Genomic DNA, 26,761 nt, shown 5'->3' on the forward strand with positions numbered 1-26,761 from the left:
GAAATCTTGACTTTGTTCAACTCAACAGTAAAACTATTGCTGGCTTTTTTGGAGCCAATAGGCTTTGCAGGAACCAAAGATATAATTATAAAATTAAAATAGGTGAGCACAGTTAAGTAGTAAAATACCAAAAGGCTGATGTTCCTGAAACAATGTCCACAAAAATAGTCACTTTTGTATCACGGGGACAGGCAACATTATAAGCTAGATGGACCAACTGACTGAACACATGACTGATCACTTCTCAGAAGTTACCTGATATATAGCTTAATAAAGTAGTGGTCTGGGAATCTGGAAATCTCACTCAAAGTTAAAACTACAAAAAGAACTCTCTCCCCATCATAAAAAATGATTTTCTGAGAAATTCTGCTTCCATTATATTTTAGAGGGATCAAACACAATTTTCAGTGAAAGCAATTTTTCCTTTAGATGCATAGGGGGAAAAAAGTGTAACATTTTACTTTAGGAAGAGGTAGAGACTCACTAAACTGAGATCTGAAAGCAACCAACAGTTGCTGTAATACTGAAACATCAGAAGAAACATGCTAACAATTTATAAAAGGTCATTGATAATTGTTTGCTCAGAATTGTACATTGTAAAAGCCTCTTGTACTTTGTACTAGGTCTAACTGTCAAACTGTTTAAAATTAATGTTGGAAAAAAGCAGAAAAGCACACGTGTTTATTCGTTAATCCTTTCTTTGTGTATCAGGTTACTCATGATGGACAATGGAAAGAATCTAAAAACTTCTGTTTTTATGAGGAAGTTAGAAATGTGAAGAATTACAGATCACGTAAACAAATATGAATCTCTGACGCATATTAAAATAGTTATAATTTCACAGGCATTATGTAAAACATGAATAAATATTAATACCACATCCATCACAGGAAATGATCAGTTCTGAAAAATGATGCAACGAGTTTCAAATACCTACCCTGTAACAGACAAGATCAAAAGGAAAATGAATCATCTTTATTTTGGATTGCCAAATACCACACTGTCACTCACACCTCTAACTCAGTGTTAGTGCTCCCAGGATATTACTGTAGGGCTTATTAAAGCAATGTTTTGTGCTTCCCACAAAAATGTCATAATCATAAAAACACACCATGTGCATATGTGGCAAATAGTATAAAGCAAGACTGACCTTTTGCGCCTCATGTTAGTGAGCTGGTCAGGACATTTTTAGATGTTGCATCATCATGGCAAATGAAATGGTTAGGTAATGTCTACAATAAAAAGTCTATATACCTCAGCCCCTTCCTTTAGCTAATGAAGCATACACCCTCAAAGGGAAATACAGACTTGGTGTATGTGGGCGCAACTCCATTGACCTCCACGGAGTTATGCCATGTCTGTAAGTGGCTCAAATCTCAATTCAGAAGTAGTACTTTTCTTTCTCCTGTGATCTTATACTAGTCTGTGCTTCAGTTCACTTATTGTACAGGTCCCTGCTTCCTGAAGCATTAGAACAATTTTCCCAAACTGACCCAAAGGAAAGGAAGCATTCATTTAGCCTTTTCCTGAAAGCGCACTGAATACTTAAGGCTGAAATCATTCACACATAAAAAAGGTCTTTCAGATCTATATTCCTATAGTAATGGAATTAAAACGCATTGAATCCAAGGCAAAATTTTTATAAAGTTCAGCTGTTATAAGTTTTGGAGGTATATTCATATTGCTATGCTGTCCCTTTTCTTGGTAAAGAATTGTAGGGCATTGTGAAGAGGATTGTCACTGCAGGGACGGCAGATTATCTTGTCATATCTAAGCTAGCTCTCAACTAGCTAACTTGGGTGCTGCTAGCAGCATGACCAGGATGGCATGGAGTTCAGTGAGGGCTGCAAACCTGACTGAGAAGCTGAATACATACTCAAGCAACTCCCTATTCTTACTACAATACTTGAAGATAGCATACAGAGTACCCATTATGATTGTATATTAATGTGTATTATTATTGTGTATTATTGCTGTTCTGCCCGTGGCTCTTGGTAGAGGCTTGTATACATGAGGCCTAGGACCTGGCCTAAAATTTTGCACTGGGAGGCAGGGGGAAAACAGTATATGCATAAATGATGTCATATAAATGGGAAGCTTAACATGATAGCTAAGCAATAATTAATACTAAGTCACCCATATCAGATTCAGGACAACGTGCTATTCTTTCCCTCTTTAGATCATGAATGAAAGTATTAAGAACAGGCCTAACACTGATCTCATATAGTATCCCACCAGATATGGTGCCATTTATCATTTGTCTTTGGCTATGGTCTTTTAGACAGTTTTTAACACTCAGCATCCTTAACTGTGTTTTTTCTTAACAGGATTTTTCTGAACAACATTCTTAACAATGATTGTATATAGCAAGCATTAAGGGTTGTTATTAATAATACAAATAGAAACAAACCAATGTTTTATGCTGGAATCACACTGGGATAAAGGTTTTAGTTATTTCCCATGCCATTCTTGAGGGTTTTCTTAACATCTGGTTTTCCCCAAGCATGAATAAAGTGCTGAACCTGCCAAGATTATTTATACAATTATCAATAATATTAAAAATACTAGCATTTTTGTCTTTCCTATAAAAGTGAAAATTCTTTCAAGATGACAGCAGGATCTCAAAGCAGCAGACACAGTCCCACCCAGAAAGCTTTAAATCTTATAGCTACCCAGAATTTGTCATTCTTGAGGCTGCCACAACAAAAAAAAGTGTGATGTCACATGCCTGGAGTTGGATGAGGGTTGGGGGGGAAAAAAAAAAAATGAAATGCTATTATGAACCACTCTGCAGTAAAGCAAAAGTAATGAAAAATAAAAATCAGCTCTCCAGCACATATGGGTAATAATGTTATTACATGCTGCAGGCATAGGGGTGGCTGTTTTCTAGGAGATGACACAGTTTCTTCCCCCGCCCACTAAGACTTGAGGCTTTGATTGCAATCCAATTCCTCAATCTAATTTCATATGACTGCGGTCTAATTCTGATTTGAATTTGTCACCACTTTCAGTAGCAGACACTAATTCAGCAGTTTTGCTTGGAGACTGAGAGAGATTAAAGGGACTAAATCTGTCAAAGGTTAAAAAAAATACCTGCAGCTGCTTGATGTAATCGCAATATTTAAGCATGTTGATTAAATAGCAGAGGATGCTTACCACTAATGGGAAGAGTATCCCAATATAATAGCTGCCAATGAATTTTCGCAACTCCCACTGTAACTCCAGAAAATATTTCTGTGCTCTCCTCCATTCATTTACAGAGGAAAGCCCTTCTTGGATGAATCAGTAATGTCTCAGTTCTTTCGGATTCCTCATTAAGATCTGTGTCTGCTGCAAAATTTAGGTTGGGGGACAGTCAGATTAAATTTAAAGTGTACACATCACAAGTTGATGTAGTCATGTGATGTTATTACCAATATATATACAATCCTTCTGTTGTGTTATGCTTTTTTAAGTTAAAATGAAAGCACTTTCCAGTATCTAGAAAGTAAGGGGGCTCCACCTGGCATCGACTATGCAGCTGACTACTAATACTTCCCTTATGACTTTACTGGCTGAAAAAATATGATAAAGAGCACCTGGCAAGAGACCCTATTTAGATCACAGGTAAAGGTGAAGTGGACTGTCTGTGAGACATGGCACTAAGGTTGCTGGCAGACATGGGGAAAAAAGCACTTTACCAGAAGCAGCAGCACATTGCCTTGACCCAGCTCTGTAGCATCTGTAGAGACTGGGTGTTTCAGTGTGGCTTTTTGGTGCTTTTATCTAATAGCTGATTCAGTCAGCTATTAAAAGTGCCAAAAATGCCCTACAAAAGTGCCCAATCTCTACAGATATTGGGAAAACTGGGTGCAACTAATGGACTGCCTCTTCTGGGCATGTGCTGGGCTCGGTGTGGGAGTGCTCTGAGTTTAAAATAAAGTGCTGTGTTCTTAGGCTCAAGCAGCCTAAGAAAGCAGACAGCTGTACGGTGCCCTGACTGGATTTTTCCAGCCTAGTAAGATGTAGTCCCAGGCAAGCCAAGCAGGTTGTGACAAGTACATAAAATACTATGGCAATATAACCAGAAGCAAAACAAAGCTTCAATCTGTGGGGCAGGTTGATGCGGTAAATAGTGCTCTAATACTGTTACTGATTCCTTCTAGGGTCTTGGAAGATACTTGTTCAATACAAACTTGAGTAACTCAGTTAGGAGATAGCCACAGTCAAGACAGCCAGGATCATCTGTGTCAGTTTCTTCTGACAATTTTCTTTAGGGAACCAGCTTAATTTTGACCTATTGGTGCTGTCAACAGCACTTCTTTCTCAACAGTATGAAAGGAAGTCAACTGGTCTCAAAGAAATAGCAATGACACTGGATTCATTAACTGGTAGGTGGCATCAACCAGTAAGATCAGCTGTATTTATTTCTGAAGTGACCTTTTATGTCATAAAGGAGATAAATAATTTTGATTTCAAATACCAAACGAAGCACACAGAAAAAGACAAATAAAAAACTGCCTAACACATCTGAAAATAACTTCCTTTACCACATTTGGAGTTTCCTTTATTTGAAAGTCTAGTACATATGAAAAGCAAAGCATTTAAGGTAAAATGAAACAGACTACTAATGGCATGTCAAAAGTGAAGTATGTCTGTATACAGGAAACTTGCACAAAACAAATGCCCACGATTCCCTGTGGAGGCACAAACTTATTACAGGAGAGATCATTCACAATTTAGTTACATTCATGACTATGAGCAAAATACTCATTTTCTTGATTTGAATCTAAAATCTTCTAAACTAAGGCCCCAACTCTACAATCAATAGCGTGCAGGCATAACTTCTCTTTCATGCTGTCAGTTGCAAGATCAAAACTTAATACCACATAGAAAGGACATTATAGTATTATTGGGAGTGTTACCACTCACATCCATGGGTTTTGAATCAGACACTTATGGTCACACCATTCTGGCCTCCTTACATAGGTGGGAGTTTCACCAAGGGCAGATGGAGTCATGCTGGAGGAAGCTGTGCAGCATTGACCCCTGTATGTTTTAATGAATCCAGTTATGATTAGGGTTGGTTACCAAAGTCTTACTTTGTTTAAGAAAAACAAAAATTATTTCTGGAATCATAATAGCTTTGAAGAACAGAAACAATATATAATCACAAGTTAGTGCCTGCAATACAAATAACTTTAAGGTTTTTTGCAGCAGTGTAAAAAGTTGTAGTGTTGGTATTTAAACATTTTAATTCCTAGAAACTATGATGTCTGTAAACAGTTACAAAATGTTCAGCAGCATTGTTACAATTTGGTATTGCTAGCTAGCTCTTTTATGCATCCAAACACATCTCCTAAGGCCTAGTTTAGCAGGGCACTTGAGAATGTACTAAGAGGACAGGATGGATTTATATGCATAGTTAATTAAGAGCTTTGTTGAATCAGGGCCTATATTCTGAACCTCTGTGGTGTGTGTGTGTATACATGCACATGTGTGGTGAAATATTAATAAATTATACAGACATGCTGATATCTTGTAAATATCCCTAATGAGGCAATTTTATTATCCTCACTGTATTTGCCTAAAATATCAGTAATAGGCCCTGGAGACTACAAGGATGACAACATGTGCATAGCTTGAAAATTCTCCAATGATTTTCTTTCTTCTGTTTTTGCAAACTAATGATATTAATAAGAAAAAAATCAAATGAAATCTCCCAAAGAAATTTCTGACTAAACATTTTTCCAGTTCAATCTTCAAACAACCCTGAATATTTTATAATAAAAAAAGAGATCTAGAAGTAGCATTCACAAATCAAACAGTATCAGTTTTGCTTAAAGCATCAGTTTCTTTCTTTTGCTCTGCTGTGACTGGTTCTTCCTTTAATAAAGTGCTTAATTGTTTCTGTGCACATGACAGGAACAGTTCCAAACTGGACAGGCTACGCTGGCGAACAACTTGATCGAGCTGTTGAGTTAAAAAGAGAAAAGAAAGAAAAAAAAATCAATAGTAAAAGACACTTGGAATAAATATTAAATTACAACACAACAATACAATCCTTTCATAATGAAACACTTTAAAATGCATTTTGAGCATTTAGAATTCTTATGCAAATTGAAATATTATTACACTATTTCCTATGGATATTTTTCCTAAAATTAAAATGCATAGGAAAGGCTAAGCATAATTTTGCAACACCTGGATGTTTTGTTAGAAAATATTAAGAGGGCTAGACTATTAAATGCAAAACACTGGAAAAACTTACACAATCATGCATAGTACTCTAAGGGCGTGTCTCAAATACAGAAATACTAAAGCATGACGCAGTATGGGTGGTTACTGTGCCGTGGGCACTGTGCATAGTTAGACTTTACTGCTATGTTGCCGTAGCAGCGTACTATACCAGGGAAGTGTGCCACCACAGTGACATAGCTGCCAATCACATGTAGACCCATGATCGCTATGTCACCATTCCCCTTCCCCAAGTATCCTCCTGAGAAGTGTACACAATCAATAATGTGTTCTCAATAATTACCGATTGATATTTCCCACATAGAAGAGTCCTGCTCCATCAAGAGCTGGACCATTCCATTAGACTGACCAAATGATGCAGCTTACAGGAGCAGAAAAAAATGGAAGAAAATGCCAATATGAATGCTAAAAAAAAATCCACTAGTGCCAAATTACCACACATGTTCTGATATCCTAAACTATGTTTCTTTTCAGGATGAGTCATTCTCCTTCCAGATTTGTATTTCCCCTGGTTGAATTCAAAACTCTTCTGGTGATCTGAAAACATACTAATGGAAAGGTCCTTTATTATACAAAGGCCCTTTGTACAATATTTTAATTCCCTTAATATACACCTTAACATTTAAATGTGGGAATCAGTAAGAGTGAAATCCTGGCTACCAGTGATATCAAAGGAAATTTTTACTGTTGGCTTTGAATATACTAGGATTTTACCTTGGGAATCAGGAAAAAAAGGCTTTTAAAGAAAATGCTTATGGCATAATGGAAGATGATATATGGCAGAGAACTAATTTGGTATTCAATGCATGTATAACAGTAGTGAAGTTCATGGAGGAAGGGAGCAAAAAGGATTGAAGTGGGCAGGAAGTAACACAAAGACATATTAATTGCTTATGTATTCTTATTCCTTTAAAACAAACTTTTAGCCATTTGGTTTCTTGGATTCACCAAAATTGTTCCTGGCATCTGAATAAAAAACAAACAAGCCAATAAACATCCATAGCTATGTCAGAGTTATGAGGGATGCTAAAACTAATACATGGCACTGCTGACCAGGCAGGAATGATTAAAACCATCTCACTCTGCAATAACTATACAACTTCCCACTGATTTTTTCCTTCTTTCAGGGACAATGACAACAGAAAGATTCAAACAATTAGGCTAACTGTAATCTGGAAGATAATGCTGCTGCTTAGAAAAAGATACAAAGACTATTCATTTTAAAAGGAAAAGGACAGGCTTGGAAAAATCATAGGTATCATAAGGAAACTGATGTCAGGCAAGCTAAAGAGTACAACAACTTTACTAACCTCTTGATACCAATATAAATGATGGTTTAGCAATCCATGGTTTACTGGCCTCATGTAGGCCAGAGATTAGATCCAGCTTGTGGCAGTAGGGATCAAGGGCACATGGCAGTGTAGGCATTTTCTCTGCCCTGTGCTCTGTACTTCTGTGCAGCATTCAGCAGGTGGCCACCTCAGCCTTTTCTGCTGCGCCAAGGGCTTCTCTCTTGCCCTATTACTGCAACACTGGTGATGGAAATCATCAGCAACTGGTGGCAATGGGAAGTAAAGGTTGTGGCTGGGGCACTGTGTAAGGCATCAGTGGCTTGTGGCTCCAGTTGGGTTACAGATGGCCACTTGCTGTTCTTGAAGGTTGCTGCCCCCCTACATGAAAGGCTTGCGCTAACGATCATGGTCTTTTACTGCTTCAGCTATAAAAGATACTTCTACAAGAAACTGAACATCACCCTAAAATGTACACTGAAAAAAAATTAAACCCTTGTCTTTCAGTGCCAGGAGAAAAGATGTTTACTAGTAGTACAAAAAACTTGATGTGACAGGTTTTTATTCACTTGCTGCCTCTTTTCTGAATTCTGATGGAATCTATTTCTGCCAGGCAGTAGGAACTAAATACTGCATTTTACCAGGGGAATGATCCCGTGCAATTAAACAGACAAATGCAGACTGACAGGATTTGTCAAGATTTAAATGCATGACATGGGAACACAGGTTACTAAAATGCCTTTGAAATTTCTGAATGCTATACTATTAGTAAATGAAATGAGTAGCAGAAGGCCCTTCACTTAAGTTTCAATTTTAAAATATCATGCAAATGATATAACAGTAGAGCAATTCTTTCAACACAGCCATCTTTGGTCAGCCACAAATTCCCCCCAATTTATGTATAATAAACTCATGGGGGGAGGTTGAGAAGTAGTAGTACAAGCCTTATGGGACAAAAGTTCTGTCACTCAAAAGACAGTAGGTAATATAATTTGGGAGCAATCTAAGCTTGTACCACATCTGGCAAGCTGTGGTAGACCAGTGAGTAAGTGGGGTTTCAAACTTCATAATACTAGCAAAGTATCAACCAACATGAGGCCATGTGGCCGTGGCAGGACTAAAGTGGTTAGCATGAGGGAATGGTCATATTTTATAAAACTATGTTACATGCACCATCCATCTAGCACTAATGGTTTTAATTACAGCTTTCAAAAAACCCCCTCAGATCTTGTGGTATGTCTCAGAGTATATATGTAGGCAGCCTGCCATTCAGCCATCATCATAATACTATGCCAAAGATTTCCATGGGTGTAATATTCTATAATAGACAACAGCTTTTTAAATTTTTAAACCAGAATGCTTAGTGATACTTAGTGTCTGGTACTGTGACTGAGTGAACAATGGTAAGTGTGCTGCTTGTCCTGAAGCAATATTTTGCTAGTTCTTTGCAATACACACCAAACTCTTGTTGCAAACCTTTGAAGTTAATAGCCTTGTCTTTCAGCAGCCATGCCTCTGTGCTAGTCCCACCCAAACTATACACCTGTTTCCTGAAAGCCACACCCACCCCTTGGTCTCCTCCAGTTTCTTACATCAGCTTCTGTACAATTCCTCTTGTTTTTTGGTTTCACACATTTCTCCAGCTGCCAAGCAAATTTCTTTTTGCACCCCTTATCAGCTGTCCTGATGTACAACTGGGCCTGAATTTAGCCCATGGTTTATTAAGGGGGTTTTCAACAGATTAAGTTGAAATGCAGTACAAGAGGGCAGTTTTTGATAAAATTTGATAATAATAGCTAGTAAAACTTAGGCCCCCTTCTACACATTCTATTTCTTGTGCAATTACCTGGTTAACTGTGCAATAAATTCAGACTGGTTACACATGCAGATTAACTACTGTGCTTTAACCAGGTCCAGCCAACTACGAAGTTATTGCTCACAAATATGTACTAACTTTATACCTGGTTTCTATCCAGCTTTAATTTGCATGTGTAAGCAGTCCTGCTGCTGGGAGATCTCAGCTGCTGCAATCTCCCAGCTGCTGGGGAACACAATGAACCCCCAGGGGTGGAGGACTGCAACCAATATGGTCTCCAACTGCAAGGGTGCTCCAGGCACTGGCTGTGAGATTGCAGCTGCTGCAAATCTCTCAGCCATTGGGATCTCCCAGCTTCAGGACACTCCACAAGGCCCCACGGCTGGGAGACCCAGCAACGCCTCACAGCTGTGTGGGCTGAGAGTCCCACAGCTGATGGGGCTCTTGATCCCAGATTCTTGTGGTCCCTGCAGCTGGGGAAGCACTGTCACCGCACTGGCAATGAAGTGCTATGGGAATGAATGTACAATCCCACAATCACACCTCCTACCATGCATGTGTAGTGTGGCAGGAGGTGCAACTGGGTGGCTTGCACATTAGACCCCATCATGCCTTTACCTACATGCATAGAGAAGGCCTAACAATTGATGAGGGGTTTAGCCAATATCAAGGTAAACCTTGAAGGAGCAGCCTTTATATGGGACAAACTGGACAAGAGGACCAAATAAGAGCCTGTAATAGCAACAGCTCACATCACTTTCAGGATCTTGTCTCCTTCCTCTTCTGCTTTCCCTCAACCTGAAACACTGGAGCAGATGACTTCCAGAGTAGTCTACACAGGGAGTTTTCCAGAAGTGTTCTGTGCCTCATACTCTCCACCCCTTGATCCCCTATGAGAGGGAGATATAGCCCAACTTATACTGGATCATCTGTTTCGTCTTAGCAGGGAATATTTGAGACCCATTTCTCTAGAAATATCATTAAGTCATCAAGTTCCCCACCCTTCAGTGTATGTATCAGTTGGCTATGCTTAGTATGAAACTGATTTTCAACAGTTTCTCTTTCATGGGACATTATATCATGAACACTTACAGCTTGTCCTTTATTGAGGCAGCAAGGGCTTTGGCTAAATGTTCCATTTTGTTTTCTTTCAACCTGATCTTTCATATTCTATTTCATGTAGATGAAAGAAGCCCTCCAGATGTGTGATACGTGACACAGTAGTGGTAACTTTCTTATTTAGGGTAGCAATCTCAATGTGTATACTTTCGCATTTGTCTCACCAAGTATTAATGTAAATGTCTCCTGCCTGTTGTAATTTGGAAGATTCTAAACAGAATGGTGTATCTTTGTCCTTTGAGGTGAAAGCTTTTGATTTTAAAAGTCTGAGGTGAATAAGCTATATTTCTTATGTTCCTTTGTTGGGTTCAATTGGTTAGCTAGTTGTACTTTATTTGTAGGAAAAGTGAACCAAAACCTTCTATGAATTCTGTAACCTAAAAGATCAGAACTCAGCTGCCTCTTGTCTGCTCAGTTTATGTGTTAGCTTTGCCTTTCCATTAAACAGTACATTTTTACACTCTTTCATGCTATAATAAATGACAAAACACTATGCAGCAACGCTTCCTCATATAATATCATCAAAGGAGAAACACAAGGAAATGATGCTGGCTTTGAAGCTGGCATATTTTAAATGCATTCAAAAAGGAGAACACTTCCTTTAATGGATAAATTACCCAGCGGGCCCACCCCCACATAGCTTTGTTATGCAATACATTGTTTAATGAAGCATAACCCAAACAGTCAGACATAAATTTTATTAAATAGTCCTTTCAACATCACTGCACTTGTTCTAGCACAATATACCCTGAGATGTGAAAATAAGTACACCAAACATTTGGAATTTGTTTTTCTAAGCAACTTTCCTTCTATATTTTTAGGTTAGGTTCACTTCATGGAATGAACTCATTATTTAAATAAACATAAATAGACATCTGGCAAATTCAGACCGAATGTGACTCATATGCAAATGTGATCAGTCTGAATAACACATCTTTGGGGTTGAGTGTTCACACAATCAAACAAGTCCTAGCATTCTAATTCTTGAGACACAGAAAAAAGTATGACTGTGATGGATCCAGGTCTACAATAGTATGGAGGGATTTTCCATACTCCTCCATTCTGGTCAGTACTGATGAATGTTTATCTTCTACTTACAACTGAAATCTTTCTGGCATAAAGTCAACTGGGTCTATGCAGTGACGCCTCTTTGAACATTACAGTTTTTAACTAAGTATGGTTTGCCCCAAATCTCTCTCTCTGCTTTTTTTGAACTTTACTTTAAGTCACTGTGACCACATGACAATCATTTCAAAGCTAAATTCTGCCTTTGTATATTCATGTTTGGCAACCATTGAGAAATTGGCTGTACATGTTAATAGCACTAGTAATATTGTTCCCCAACTCATCAAGTGTCTTTTTGTCATTTTGAAGTTTCTACAACAATTGACAACCCTTCAGTTTCTAAAAATCAGTCAACTCTTCCAGTATATTCAGCTGCTGTTTTTTTCCCTTTTGCTTTAACTCCAGTTTCAAGGTCTTGATATTATTTCACCATTCTTCTAGCCAAGGATGACTGGATGGAACTCCATGGGGAGCCCCACCTACCTCATACCCTTAGACCACCCTGCTTGACTTGCTTTTGAGCAAGGGTAGGCGTGCCCAGAGGATGAGCATGATGCCTTCACAACATTTCTGGCCTTAGAAGCAAGAGCTTGAGCTGGGCAATCAAATCTGGGCCCACACATGGCACTGCAGAATACTTCTACCATGTGACTATTCTGGTTCCAGCTGCTTTATTTTAGTTGGTGCTGATCCATTCCCCATTTCGCATCACTTAAATACAAGACTCAAACCATACTCTAGGCTTATTCTTCTTAGATCAAAATTATACCTAAGAATCTCCTTGTCATTCCTTTTAAATTTTCTGGACCACTGAATAAAATTCCACATGGCTGATGTTCCAAGCTGAAAATACCTTCTACTACTTTATATAAAAACCTGTAAGCAGACAAACCTTTAATTATCCCCTTCCTCTAATACAGTTCCCGACAAGTACACACATTTTTCTGCAACATGCGTCTTTGCTTTTTTCTCTATTAAGACCTCTAATTGGTTTAAGAATTTCAATTTGTTTCCAAACAGGAAGAAACTCTCTCAGCAACGATCCCATGCACATACTGTTATATGTCCCTGATTCATTTTAGGTGATATAATCAGATCCAAAGGACAATGTTAAAGTTGAACAAATAAGCATGAGGGGTGAAATGCTGGTCTCATTGCAATGAATAGAAGCTTTGCTATTGACTTAGGTGGATCTAGAAGTTCACCTTGAAGAATCAAGGGTAACAATGAACATTGCTATGGCACCATGCTTTAGTACTGTGGGCAGTTACTGCACTGTGTGCGGTGCAGTTAAATTTCGCTGCTGCACTCCTGTAGTGGTACACTATACGTGGGGAGTGTGCTGCTAAGGCAACACAGCTGGTAATCACATGTTGACACATGTGATACCTAAGTCACCATAGAGTGCCGTATGGCAACATAATGTGTTGCTATGTTGCCATAGGGCAACATGTAGATGTGCCCCAAGACATGCAAATTCAGTCTCTATGTGGATCTTTAACTCTATGCTTTGTATGAGCAGGTGGATGACTAATATCCTGATACTTAGGTGTGCACTTAAGTCTATCTGTATGCATTAGAGAAGCATAGTGTTACCATGCTTAAAGTGGTAACAGCCTACAAATGCAGGAAGACATGTTATAGGTAGGAGGGTGAACAACAGAACACAGGACAAGACCAAAAACCATGGTGTTATATTGGGATAAGAGAGATTTAGGTTAACCATTAGGTAAAGATTTCTAATCAGGAGGGTGGGTACACACTAGAACAAGTGATATAGAGAGTCTGTGGAATCTGTTATTGGAAATATTTATGTGCAGGCTATTGCCTGGGTTGTTATAGGCAGAAATGGTCCAGTCTTGAGAAGAGGAATGGAGTACATGGCCTCCTGAGGCTCCTTCTAGGCCCATTTTTCTATGATTTCATATACCACTTACTGGTGCTTTGAAATCAACAGGACATAGAAATATACTTAAAGCACAGCACAGCAATTGTTCTCAAAGTTAAGCATGTGTACAAAAGATTTACCAAGGGACACACATTCCTCTTCAGAAATAAGCAATCTCCATATTGCAGAAGTACACCATGCTGGTTGCAATGCAGTCACATAATGCAAGGAAACCTGATTACTTTATATTGTTAAAGATCCAAGTGGACATTTGCAGAAGAAAGGATGTAACCACTATTGTCTTGCTCAAATTCAAACCCAGCAGGAAGACAGAATGCAATGTGATTTCTCCTGCGGTTTTAATTGTATGCAATATTCTTCTATTCACCCTAAGCTAAATAGTTTTAGTAGCACTCTGCAGGGTGAAACAGGAGTCACAGTACACCCAGAGGTATCTGTATTCCAAGTGTATCTATAGCTCTATTTGTAATGCTGGCAAAGAGCTTGGAGACAGTTTGCAATGAAAGGCACCACTTAAACATAGGGCCTGAAATCTTATGCGTTTTGCCAGGGACTTCAGTTGGTCCTGGATTTCACACCCGGGGTGTTGTTATTAAGATATTTTAATCTTTGTAGAATAAATATGACATATTTTCATTGCAACATAAACTAGCTCCTGATGTTTTAAGTAGGAGCATATTTAGATTGCACCGATTTTGTATTAATTTATTTATACTGGCAAAAAAACATAACTTCTAAAATATATGTTTTAACATTACTATGATAGCAGGTAATTCTTTTTTGTTTTGGTAAAGTTACAATTTTTAAGCAATTCTTCTTATTTTCTTTGTAGTTTCCTTTATTTCAAATGTACTAAAACTCTAGTGCATTTTGGAGAGATTATGTTTCTTCTTGGGTGGCTTGAAATCTATGCCTTTGAGGTCTGCCCCTCACAACGCATAAAGTGTGCAATAATCCCCTGAAAATGCACTGTCTGTTGTGCCTTACTGCTTAACATTCTTTGCATGTACTGTACTGCATATTGGCTAAAGAAACTAAAGTATTCAGCAGAACATTATACTGTAATTATGGATTTCTAAGCGTCTTTTTCATAATTTGAGCTGTAGGTATCATTTCTTAACTAAAAATTCAATTATAGTGGAGGGGTTTGATACAATTTTTATAATTGTACAATTTTTCCTCACTCTCCCACACTAGTCTGTCATGTGTCTGAAAAGCCCTATAGACAGAATAAGTCTGTCATGGTCCTCAAAAGCCCTTTATTTGCAGAATTTCAACCATATAATTATCTTCTCTACTAAAAATTTGGGCTCAGGAAGCTTTCCCATTGCATTAACATATGAACTGCTCCCTACAGATTCAACAGAAGGGCTTTTTAAAAACCTAGCACATTAAATAGAGCATATGAAAAATTATTACCTTGAGGAACCTGCAAATCTATGAGCTGGATGAGAAAACAATGGACTACTTCCTCTCATTTCTATATTGAACAAAAATGAAAACAGAGCCATATGGCACATGTGTGCAGCAGAGTTTACTTTGCAGTTAATCCCAGAACAGGACATTTTTTGTCTGTCCACCTGTGAATTTCCACTATTGATAACACTTTCTAAGTATATAAAAACAAGATTCTTCATGGCTTTAATTTATACAGTATCTGCTACACATTAGAAAGCCATCAGTGTTCAAGACTGAAGCACTAGGAAAAAGTGATGTTTAACAAATTATATTACCATATGAAAATGTTTCTTTCTCCTTAAATAAATAATGCTGCAACTTCTAAACCTTAAGAATTTTATGCTCTGAATTTGATCAGTGAAGCCATTAAAAATAATACCATATGTTGGACACATCTTTAAAACAGATTTGCCTGATCTACGAAGGTGGTGGGAAAACACCCTGTCAACCCTCTCAGAATCTCTGCTGTCTCCCAGCTGGACACAGGAATGTAAGAAAACACTAACTTTCCTTCTTCGCATAAATAAAAGAGGGAAACTTGCTTTCAGTTAAGGAAGCTAAATTGGGTATGTATAAAAGACCTAAAAATGGTAACAAGCACCTGTCCAGAAGTGAATTAAAAAAAAAAAGACAATGAAAAAATATCTAGCCAGGTAAACACCTTAGCAAGTTATATAACAACCGTTTCATTTTCCATGAATAAACTGAGCTTGAATAGGGTGGGATATAAATCTAGCTAAGAATTATAATGCCTCAATAGATACAACTATAACTTTATACAGATAAAGCAGGATTCCCTGACTGAGCAACATTTTTGGTAGGAAGCTGATTGGAAGAGTTACCAAAATTTATTCTAGCAAACTGATTTAATGATCTATAGAGACAGACATATAAATAATAAATAGAACATAAATAATTGGGCATCTCACACACTGTGTTTATATGCAATTTCTTCCAAATTAAGGTCCTGATTCTGTGAACATTTATGAATGTGAATAATTTTATTTATTGAAATAAATGGGATTTCTTGCATGAATAAAGTCACTGAGATGCTTGGGGCAGACGTACATGTAGGAGACACTGTGATAATTTTAAAGATGTTTCTTGTACTTAAAATGGGAAATACCAAAAGAATCACCGATGCCTATAGGAAGGCAAGTGCCTTGTTGCAGGTGACTGCAGAATCACCACCCATTGTATATAAATCCTCACAACCACTGTGTGAAAATCACTAACAAAAGTAAGATTGGTTGATTTTTTTTTTAAATAGGAAGTCTACATATGCCATGAACTTTAAACTAAACATTGAAGCTTTTGATTGATATCAGCTACACTCACATACATGAAGAAGAAAATAAAACTGTAAGTGATCATGCATTTTTAGAAAGTTTTTGTTATTAGAACCAACAGACTGGTTTTCTAATAAGTAAACATACCTTTTTCCAGTCATCTGTATTACAAGTCTAGCCAATTTTCCCTACCATAAATGACTACATGGAAGCAATTTTCAGCCTCTTACTACAAACACACACACACAAATATTTAGCTGGACTAGGCTTGTTCAAATGATTTATTATTCTCTGAGGCCTTGATCCTACATCACTGAAGTCAATGGGATATTTGACACAGTGGGCCCATAATCAGGTGGAATTGCAGATTTTATATAATTCTTGAAAACACAATCCGGTGAGGTGGACCACTCGCATGGTCAAGGGGCAGTGGGGCAGGTCCTATGAAGAGAGGCTAAAGGGCCTGAATCTATTCAGCATCCACAAGAGAAGGCTGAGAGGGGATCTAGTGGCCGTTTACAAACTCACCAGGGGGACCAGCGGGAATTGGGGGAGGCTCTGTTCTCCCAGGCACCACCTGGGGTTACTAGGAATAACAGCCACAAATTGTTAGAGAGAGGGTTCAGGCTGGACATCAGGAGACATTACTTTACAGTTAGGGCTGCCAGGCTCTGGAATGGGCTCCCAAGGGAGGTGGTGCTCTCTCCTACCTTGGGGGACTTCAGTAGGAGGCTGGACAGATATTTGGCTGGGGTGATATGATCCCAGCACCCATTCCTGCCCAGGGCAGGGGGTTGGACCTGATGATCTCTTTAGGTCTCTTCCAACCCTAAGTACTATGATACTATGAACAGTGACCAAGATGTAGTCCCTGCATTCAGGAGCTCACACTTACTATGTCCTTTGCTTATACACAAGATAATTCTCTCGTATGTGTAGAGACACATATGTAAGTTATGAAGAGCAGGACTTATGCAACAAGGGAAAGACCATTCTCATGAACTGAGGTGTATTGGCACAAGACTTTACTCTCCAAAAAAAAGAAAAAAAAAGAAAAAAAAGAAGCAAAACTAGGTGACAGGTTGTTTGCCGGCTATTACGCCTGACTTCCTCTGAAAGTAAAGGTGTAAAGCAACAGAAAAGTCTGCATCCAGAACTGAAAGTATTTGTAATATTATATAAAGATATTGCTGCAGCAGAAACAGAACAAAGGGCATCACTAAATTGCTGTAAGATATACTGAGCAGAAAGGAAACAGTTAAACAATATCCACAGTACTCCTGTATCTTAATAAATGATTGGAGGAGGCTTAATTGCTGACCTAATTAGTTTACTACATCTAACCATTTTGAAGCAGGTCCTTTGGGTGACATTCTGGTCTCATTTAAGTCAATGATGAAGCTTGGATTGACTTAGAGATTCAGGATTCCATTGGGACTCAGTTGTGCCCTCTGATACATAGACGCCTTCATTCTATATCCTAGAACATTATGTTCTGTGGTGTAAATACACAGGAGAAAAGTTTCCAAGCTCTGTGAAATATTTATTCTCAGCAAAAGAGAACAGGACTGATATCTTTACTTCTAAATGTGCATTTTGTGGAAATTAATCCATGTTCAGATGTGTAGCATGACAAAATACTGTTGAATGAAATGTTAAATACATTAATTTCTTACTTACATGCATACCATATGCATGTACTGGATAAGGCAGCTTCATTTTAAGACTTAAAGAAAAGCAAAAGTATTTCTGGCTCTGGCTATCAAGTCTAATGAACTTGATTTCAATGGTGATATGATAACACTTGTGATTCTATAGCACAGTAGTGCAATGTCAGTGCCCAATCCATGCCTTCTCTATCCAATACCAGGCCTGCTGAAGTCAAAAGGAGTTTTGCTATTGACTTCAGTTGCTCCAACTTCCCTTCCATGCGAATACTGCTGAATCAAGAAAGGGAAAACTATGCAGTGCACTAGCTAACCATTCCTTTCCCCAGTCCTAAAGTATAACAACTGACTATGCCCCAGCCCCTTCGTAGAACCTACATTTGTATGATAGTTTTCTAGAGGGTGGGATTTTATGGGCCAGTACATCATATGGAGGAATTTAAAAATATAGTTGACATCAAAGAGAGGCTGAACTAGAACTGGCAAAAGTTCAGTTTTAGTAGTAGTAGGCACTCAAACAAGGCTGGCTTCATCAAGACTATTCATCCTGGCTTTGATATGTATACCCACCCCCACTGTCATCTCAATATTTCCTGCTTCCATCTCACCTTACAAAAAGGGAAAAAAACTCTATAAATATCAGTAACAAGCTATTAACTACAAGACTGCCTAGATCATATCAGTCCTAATAAACATGACATTTCATAAGTTAGTCCTAGCATGGTTAATTCATCTATTCTTTTGCGCACACATAATTTTAGTTTTAATGGTCTTGGAATTATCAGATATATTTAAAAATGAAAAAAAGACAAAAGAAAGTCATTTTTGCCATTTCAGAACTGCTCTATCTGTGAGGCATTATTTTTGATGGACAGAACATTCCAAATTAAAATGTTGAGTATCTTCTGTTTATTTTTCTGTCTGAGAGATTTATATAATGATGATCAATATAGCCTCTTAACCCCTTTGAATCTTCCAGGCCTCTTCTATACATGCAGGTAAAGGCCAATGGAATCTAATGTACGATTCATACAATCAATGCCACACATACATGGCAGGAAGTGCATTGGTGGTATCATGCATTAGATTCAATTGCGCCTCATTGCTGGTGCAGGGGGAACCCAATCCCAGACTCCCCTTGCACTGTCAATAAGCAAGCTGTCATGGCTGGGAGCCTCAGGTACCCCATTTGAGGGGCCCCCAGCCATGGGGCTGCCCATGCACCCCCATGGCTGGGGAATCACTACTAAGACAATCTCCCCACTCTGGGGCGGTGTGTGAAACCCCCGGGGCAGAGGGATTATCTTGTGTGGTTTGCCACACCCTGGAGCCCTGGGAATTGTGGCAGCCATGATCCCCAGGGTGCACCTGTTTCAGTGGTGCCTGAAACCCTCAGACTCTGGGGACTGTGGCTGAGGATTGTGGTTGTCGTGATCCTTAGGGCTCAGGGATTTTACACTGGGCATGGTGCATCCCTGCAGCTGGGCACCCCTTCAGCTGACAGGGCTTCCAGCTGCAGAGGAGACCTTGCTTCAATCTGTGGTGAGGACGCTCCCTGGGGCCACCCAGGTGGGCTCCTAGTGGGCCAAGGGCTGCCCCAGCTTGGAGGTACCTAATCCAATGCTTCCCTGAGTCTGACTGGGCTCCCAGCACACTGCACCATCCCTGCCACCTTCTCTGGCTGCCAGAACACCCAGCCGCTCTCCTGCTGCCTTCTCGTGCTAGATTAGGGACAAATCAACCCATTCTCAGGCAGTCCCAGGTAGTGGGAAGGTGGTGGGGACAGTGCATGAGGTGCTGCTCCCCAGGTAGGCTCAGGGAAGAATTGGATCTGATGAGTGCTGCCTCCGAGATGGGGCAGCACCTGGCCCACTAGCAACCTACCTGGGTGGCCCCGGGGGGGCACTGCTGCCACAGAGGGGAGGATCAGGGCCACCCACAGCTCAGGGGATGCTGGCAGCTCACCCCCTGGCTGCAGGTAGACTCTACAACAACAACAACAACAACAACAAAAAGATTGGGCCCTTAGCTGGCTAGTCAGCCAAGTGCTGTCCCAGCTTGGAGGCAGCACCTGGCCTGATCCAATTCTTCCCTGAACCCGCTCTGTGCACTGTCTCCACTGCCTTCCTGCTCCCTGGGACTGCCCAGGATCAGGCTGGCTTGCTCCTGGGGCACACACGGCAGTGCAGGAAGGTGGCAGGAGGGCACCTGGTGGCCAGAGAAGGCAGTGGGGACAGTGGACAGCATGCTGGAAGCCTGGATGGGCTCAGAGAAGCATTTGTTTGGGCACCTTCAAGCTGGGGCAGCCCCAGGCCAGGTAGAGCCTGCTTGGGTGGCCCTGGGGGTGCCACCACTGTGGAGGGAAGGACCAGGCCCCCCCTGCAGCTTAGGGGTGTTACTCCAGCAGCTCATCCCATGGCTGTGGAAGAGGTGGGCAGGCTCGGCGGAAAATAAAAGGGATCAGGCCTCTTGCCACTTCTGCCTCCAGCTCACCCCTCCCATGGGCTAAAGCCTGAAATGTTACAAGTAGCTATATTATAAACTAAACTACATGAGGATGTAGTTTAATTTGTAATGTAACAAACTCATTTAAATTGCAAAAACCTGCATCCGTGTAAAGTATGACACAGTTAAATTGCAAAAATGGGCAATTTTCGTCACATGTAGAAGTGCCTAAAGTGGTCACAAAAACAAATCTAGGTAATGGGATAAAAAATTGTAATCCCTGCTTAAACCATACTTAACATACTCCAGCCTGTGGATACTTTCTTGTTCTGCAATTTCCTGCTCATGCTGTTTTTTTCAATTCTGCTGCCTGAGAACATCAATTCTGAGGTCAGTTGTGGAGTGTTCAGAGAGGTTCAAGTGTTCTGCCACAGGCTTTTGTGTCTTTTTGCAGCTGATATCAGATTGTTCTTTTGTTCTTACATGTATAGAGCTAGGTAGTGCATGTGCCCTGTCTATCTGATGTGACAGCAGAGGGACACTGTAAGCAGGTAATGGCATGTATGATATTGATAGAGTTAGTTGCAGGGGAATGAACCTTGGAAGTTGTATTCTTTGTTATTTGGTCCAGTGTTGATGTGGTCTCTATTGGCAAGGAGACAGAAGGCACCTGGGTCCACTACAAGGCGGAGTGCCTTGGTGAGAATGGGAGTTAATTAATATATTGCTTAAGAGACACCATTTGAGGTTGGGGGCCTGTCTGTAAGTCAGGACAGCTTTGTTCTCCACGGCTCCCTTGACACAACCATACTTTTCCAGGAGGGATTGGATGGTTATTGTCATAGCCATAACTGCATTACAGTATAGGGTATCAGAAGTAGTATGGACCTCAGCACAGGTATGCAAAACCAATGCGAGGTTAAATTAACCTGCCCAAAGTTCTGTGCTGCTCCTGTTAGACTGCTAACAGTCTACACTATACTGCAGTATAGATATGTGGCAAGACATAGAAAGAAAGCAGGGCAGATTTGCACCTTATAGACTACATAAGAGATGTATATGTAGCAGCTTACTTCATCAGATGCTACAAAGGGAGGCAGAATTTATAAATAGAAAACAGTAATTAGAATAAACAGGGTAGGGAAGGGGGAGGAAAAAAGTGGAGGCACTGCTGGGAGAAGCAAGGTGCATAGGAGAGCTAAAAACAAAGTAGTTAATCTACTGAGGGGCACGGCATTTATAAAAGCTAATCCAGGTAATGGGATAAGAATCTTGATTTAAGTCTTGGTTTAGACCATACTTAACATGATCCAGTCTGTGGATTTCTTATAAAGATACAGGGTATGTCTAAACAGTGTAAGGCAGCACTGTGGAGAAATACTGGTGCTAGCTTTGGATATGTCTGCAACAGCACAAGGCAGTACTGTGCAGAGACATTTGTTCAGGCAGAAGGCCACTGTGGATACCTTTCTCATTTCTAGTTCTGGAGCTGGCTCAATTGCAGTTAGTTTAGCTATCTCTGAATAGCACTGCACTGCACCACACAGGCGTATCCTAAATGACTTGTCCTGGATCACTCAGCAGGCTATGGTAGAGCAAGATCTTGAACCCAGGTCTTTGAAATCCTAGGACTGTGCTTTAACCATTGGGACATCCTTTGTAAAAAAGTGCTGAGTGCCCTCAACTCATTTGAGAATCAATGGAATGTGAGTGATCTTGGGATCTTGCAGGGCCGTGTTCTAAATCAAGTGTAATCGCTCCTGAATGCTCTCATTGCTGCACCTAGGGTGCATTTCCATGAGCATACACATGCAGTTTGCAGTGCCACAGACCTGTCTGTAGTGCTGGAAATTGCATGCACTGCTAATTAGCAATGCTGCGGGTTTGACAACAAGAGATCCTGTTGTCACAAAAAACCATGGCAGCAAAGAGGGGTGGTGCATGTGCAGTTAGGTTAGGGCTGCCAGGCTCTGGAATGGGCTCCCAAGGGAGGTGGTGCTCTCCCCTACCTTGGAGGTCTTCAAGAAGAGGTTGGATAGGTACCTGGCTGGGGTATTATGATTCCAGCACTCGTTCCTGCCCAGGGCAGGGGGTCGGACTTGATGATCTGTTCAGGTCCCTTCTGACCCTAGAAACTATGAAACTGTGACTGCAGCATGTGTGGCCTGAAACTGGAGCCTAGCCAGCCAGAGCCCTGCTCTGGCCACTGCCTAGACTCCGTGCACCTGAATTGCTGCCACTGAAGCCCCAGGAGACCCCCAGGACTCTAGGCAAGGCGGCTGAGGCCAGCTCGGGTACTGACTAACCCCAGCCTCCCCTACCACATCCAGGGCAATCTGCCATACACTAGAGCCCGTGTGCAGGGGTACACGCATGTACAACTAGCAGCAGCACAAATACATGCCACTGCTATTTGTCCCTGGGGAAATGTGCATTCCCACTTCTGGGGATGTGCCTCTAGAGTTCATATTAAACCAGGATACTGTGCATGCTGCAAAGCAACTGTGTTTTCCTTTAGCATATCTAAACAAATAAATTACATTACCGAAATGGAGAAATCAACTGGCTCATGGTGAGTCATGCTCATACTGCCGTCTTACACTAACACTACTGACATCACTTCATTTACATAATAGGAGTTACTGTGCCTGACTGGAAGGCAAGCAGGAAAGAAAGAGATTTATAATCACGTACTTGCTGATTGTGTGAATAAGCCTAGCAATATCAGGAAGTTCCTGTGGCAAAGGTGTGAGATATAGTTACATCATTGTTGTTTCCAATGCAGCTGTTCCCAAAGAAACCAAGTAATATCATTTGAGATGTAGTAACCACAATACAAATTATATCACCATTGTACAAAGCTTCTGTTCCTTTTCATTTAATAAACTGGCCTCAGAGTGCTTAGCAAACATTAACTAAGAATCATGTAGACCTTCTGAAGTAGATAAGAAATTCATTGGATTATCTGTCCCTGAGGCAAAATGTGACAAGTGTTTTAACAGTTTCTCAGTAGTCAAGAATAACTGTTTTAGGTGAGGAAGTGAAGACTAATATTATAATGCAACTGAAACTGAAGGGGCAAATTGAAGGAGTTACATTTTCCTTACATAACTGAGCTTGCAGTAAGGGCATTGGATAAACAGGTGCTTTTTTGAGACATGTCCTAGAATCTCTGACTGATCACAATACACTACATCCATCAAAGCAACAATTACTCCAAAGTGTTCCCTCATTCCACACCGGTTCAGATGTAATGTGAGCGAACAGTACTACCTCCTAAACTCCTAAATCAACAGCATTATTTTGTTTGACAATGAGTCGTTCCTTAACTTTTAACATGATCAAGCTTAGTTTGGTTCAATCTAGTTGGACAAGATAATAATGCCTGCAGGCTCAGGATCCCAAGAGATGATAGTGTATGTTTTTCTCTCTCCCTACATGAGTCATCCTCTCTAGGGATGAAATTGGGTAGGTTCATATCACAGTGTAGAGTCATTAAAAAACAAAAAACAACCCTCATTCATATGGTGAAGCTGTCATCAGTTACCTTCTGGTGAAGACTAACTACCGTATTTTCTTGCATAAAGAACACTCCCACATGAAATGCCTCGTTTTTGAAAGGCAAAATGAAGAGAAAAATATCTTTCCTTGAAAATGCTGGTAAGTAGCAGTAAATAACTACATAACAGCACAGGAGGCCAGTGTGCCCATTATGCTGCTCCCTCTGGAACACATGCAGCATTACTTTCCCTCTCTGCCCAGAAGAGGCTAATGCTGCAGAGATTGCTTAAATTACCAGAATCCCTCACTTACAACACTGCCACACCCAATTTCCAGCAGCTGACCTTGGAAATTGTGCATGTTACATGTGAGAAACTATGGTACATGGGATTAAAACAGTAGTCTTAACCCTAACATTTGGACAACAGTGAATGAAATTCTATTACATAGCTCTGAGCCTGCTTGCATTTTTTGATAAAGCTTTGAATGCTGGATTCTTCCTTTAGCACTGGTGAGATTTCAGCTTTCACTTGTTTGCACCAGTTTTACTTTACTTACTTTTTATTAGAAAAGCTAAATTGGGATTTTCATGCCAGACTGAAACAAAATTCAGTGCAGCTGCAAGGGAAGCACTCTATAAAGCTGCAGTTGCAAGAATGTCAAAGAAAAGACCTCCTGGTTTTAAAACATAAACAGATAGAGTGCCCGTGGCTCTCAGCAGGTCATCACTTATGACACCGCAGGAGAAGGTTCCAAAGCAGGGGGAAAGGTCCATAAGTAAAAAATAATAATCTGTGGGCTTTAAACTCTAAGGAACTCTAAGGACTCTAACCAAATCTAAATTATTTCTACAGATGCCAGCCGACAGAGGCTCCTGAACTATGCAACTAAAGTATATCCCCAGAAGCAGATGTCCCTTGGTATTTCTAGACTGGTCACACCTGCTCTTTTTCCAGAAGCAGGCTCACAGACTCAGCCTGAGCTCAAAGGAATAAGATCAGGTGACATGCACCTTCAAACAAGATAGCTCCTTACCTGCATGAAGTATCTTTCCATAGTCAAAGTCAATTTAAGGAGAATATATCCCTGAACTTAGTGTGATTTGGGTCAGGAAGCTCAAGTGAGAAATGAAGTGGCATAGAAAGGAAAAACTTATATTGAGGTCTTTTCAAAAGAAGTGGTCAGTTTAATAATAGATTTTATACTATTACTGATGTGCACAAGGAAATTTGCTTATTAAAAGATATACACTGTCTCTTTTTGCTTAAAAGAAAGATTGCAAAAAAAATCTCCCTTCTAGTCCTTACTGGCTTCACCAGGACAAGCAGCATCATATTACAGGAAATAAATGAGAGGAAAGATAACTCAAAATGTGGTTGGTTGCCATCTACTTGTTCATTTGGGGTTTTTTTTCTAAGTGCAGTTGATGAGTAAAAAGAATATAAATCAATGGACAATACAGCACACAAACTGAAAGCTTCATTTAAAAACCAGCCTGTAAGAAGGGCTCCAAAACTTTTCTTCACTAGCTCGTGCTCAACCCGCTGATTAATTTGGGTGCATCGCTCAAACTGAGAAGCTTGGAAATGGTGAAAGTGAAGCTGATTTACTACAACTGCCACAGTTGAAAATGTTAATGAGAAGTGCAAATATCTGAAAACAGGATGCAGATATACAAGGAATTTAGGGTAAAAAGGGTAATTTTTTTTGCATGTTATCTACTCTGCAATAACTTCCTGAGTTTATACCCTTATCACGTTTAATGGAAACTCAGTTGTGGTAACTCTTTCATTGATGGTTATGTTGCCATGCTTTAGCTTTCACTTACTACGAGACAAGACTATGCATATGGACAGTGACAGAGCAGCTTGTGTATGATAATGCCCACCTTTTACCTCACAGTAAATTGTTTACATGGCTGTATCCATATTTGCTAAGTAAACGGACCTTCATGTAAGTAAGAAGTGGATCCATTAATCTGAATTTGGTCTCAAATTCCATCTTCCAGTATGCAGCCATTGCACAGGGCAATGTTTGCAGTGCGTACATTAGGTATGTGTGCAGTGTGTGAGAGTGTACTCTCAGCTGTACAAAGGTGTGAATATTTTACACACATTTCACACTGAGCTCTCCTAAAGTGATAGAAATTCAGCGGTTCCAGTTATCAAGGGCTTGTGGAGGAAGAGGTAGGATATGCCTATTGGGATACAAACCTGCAAACACATCATGCAGTTCCATTGATCACAGATAATATCACACTATTTTTAATGGAATTATTTACAGTAGTATCATAGAAATCATAGAAATGTGAGGTAGAAAGGACCTTAAGAGGTCATCTAGTCCATCCCCCTTCACTGAGGCAAAGTAAGCATACCTACACCACCCCTGACAGATGTTTGTCTATCTTCTTCTTAAAGACTTACAGTGAAGAAGATGCCACAACCTTCCTAGGTAGCCTGCTTCTTTCTTGATGTATGGTATCCAATGGTGAATATCATACTCTAGCTGAGACCTCTTCAACACCAACTACAGAAAAATATTTATCTCCTGTGTCTTGCATGATGGCCCTGTCAGTTCATCCCAGAATTGATTATGTTTACTAAGAAAATCCTCAGTGACCTTTCTCAGACATCTATTAGATCTCCTCTGTGTCACTGAAATGGTGTGAAGGAGGACATTTGAGGAACTAGCTTAAAACTGAAAAGAGAACTGCAGATAATTTACTCAAGTTTAATCAACTCAGGTTGATCATACTGGATTCATTAAACTTGATATAATTTATACAGTGATGTGGACTGCACAGAATTGTATATTTTACAACTGTTGTTGTATTACTAATATTTTTAAATATGTACCCAAAATAAAGTCTAAATGAAAGAATGTCAATGACTGAGAGTCAATTATTTGAATTCCTGCAAAACATATTTGTGCAGAATGAAAGACAGATACGCAGATGGATATTAAAA

General features: G+C 39.9%; 1 protein-coding gene across 1 annotated transcript in view; it reads right to left on the reverse strand.

The window, feature by feature from the left end:
• Positions 1 to 4,359: 4,359 nt before the first annotated feature.
• The window catches only part of CCDC91 (coiled-coil domain containing 91), a 340,351-nt gene continuing 317,949 nt past the window's right edge, over positions 4,360 to 26,761 (reverse strand). Inside the window, exon 13 of the mRNA XM_019544238.1 lies at positions 4,360 to 5,952. Within this exon, the coding sequence (XP_019399783.1) occupies positions 5,800 to 5,952 (153 nt within the window). The 3' untranslated portion in view covers positions 4,360 to 5,799. The remainder of the gene's footprint in view (positions 5,953 to 26,761) is intronic.

The sequence above is a fragment of the Crocodylus porosus genome, unplaced genomic scaffold (genome assembly GCF_001723895.1).
Source record: "Crocodylus porosus isolate Cpor-Errol unplaced genomic scaffold, CroPor_comp1, whole genome shotgun sequence".
In the NCBI taxonomy this organism is placed as follows: Eukaryota; Metazoa; Chordata; order Crocodylia; family Crocodylidae; genus Crocodylus; species Crocodylus porosus.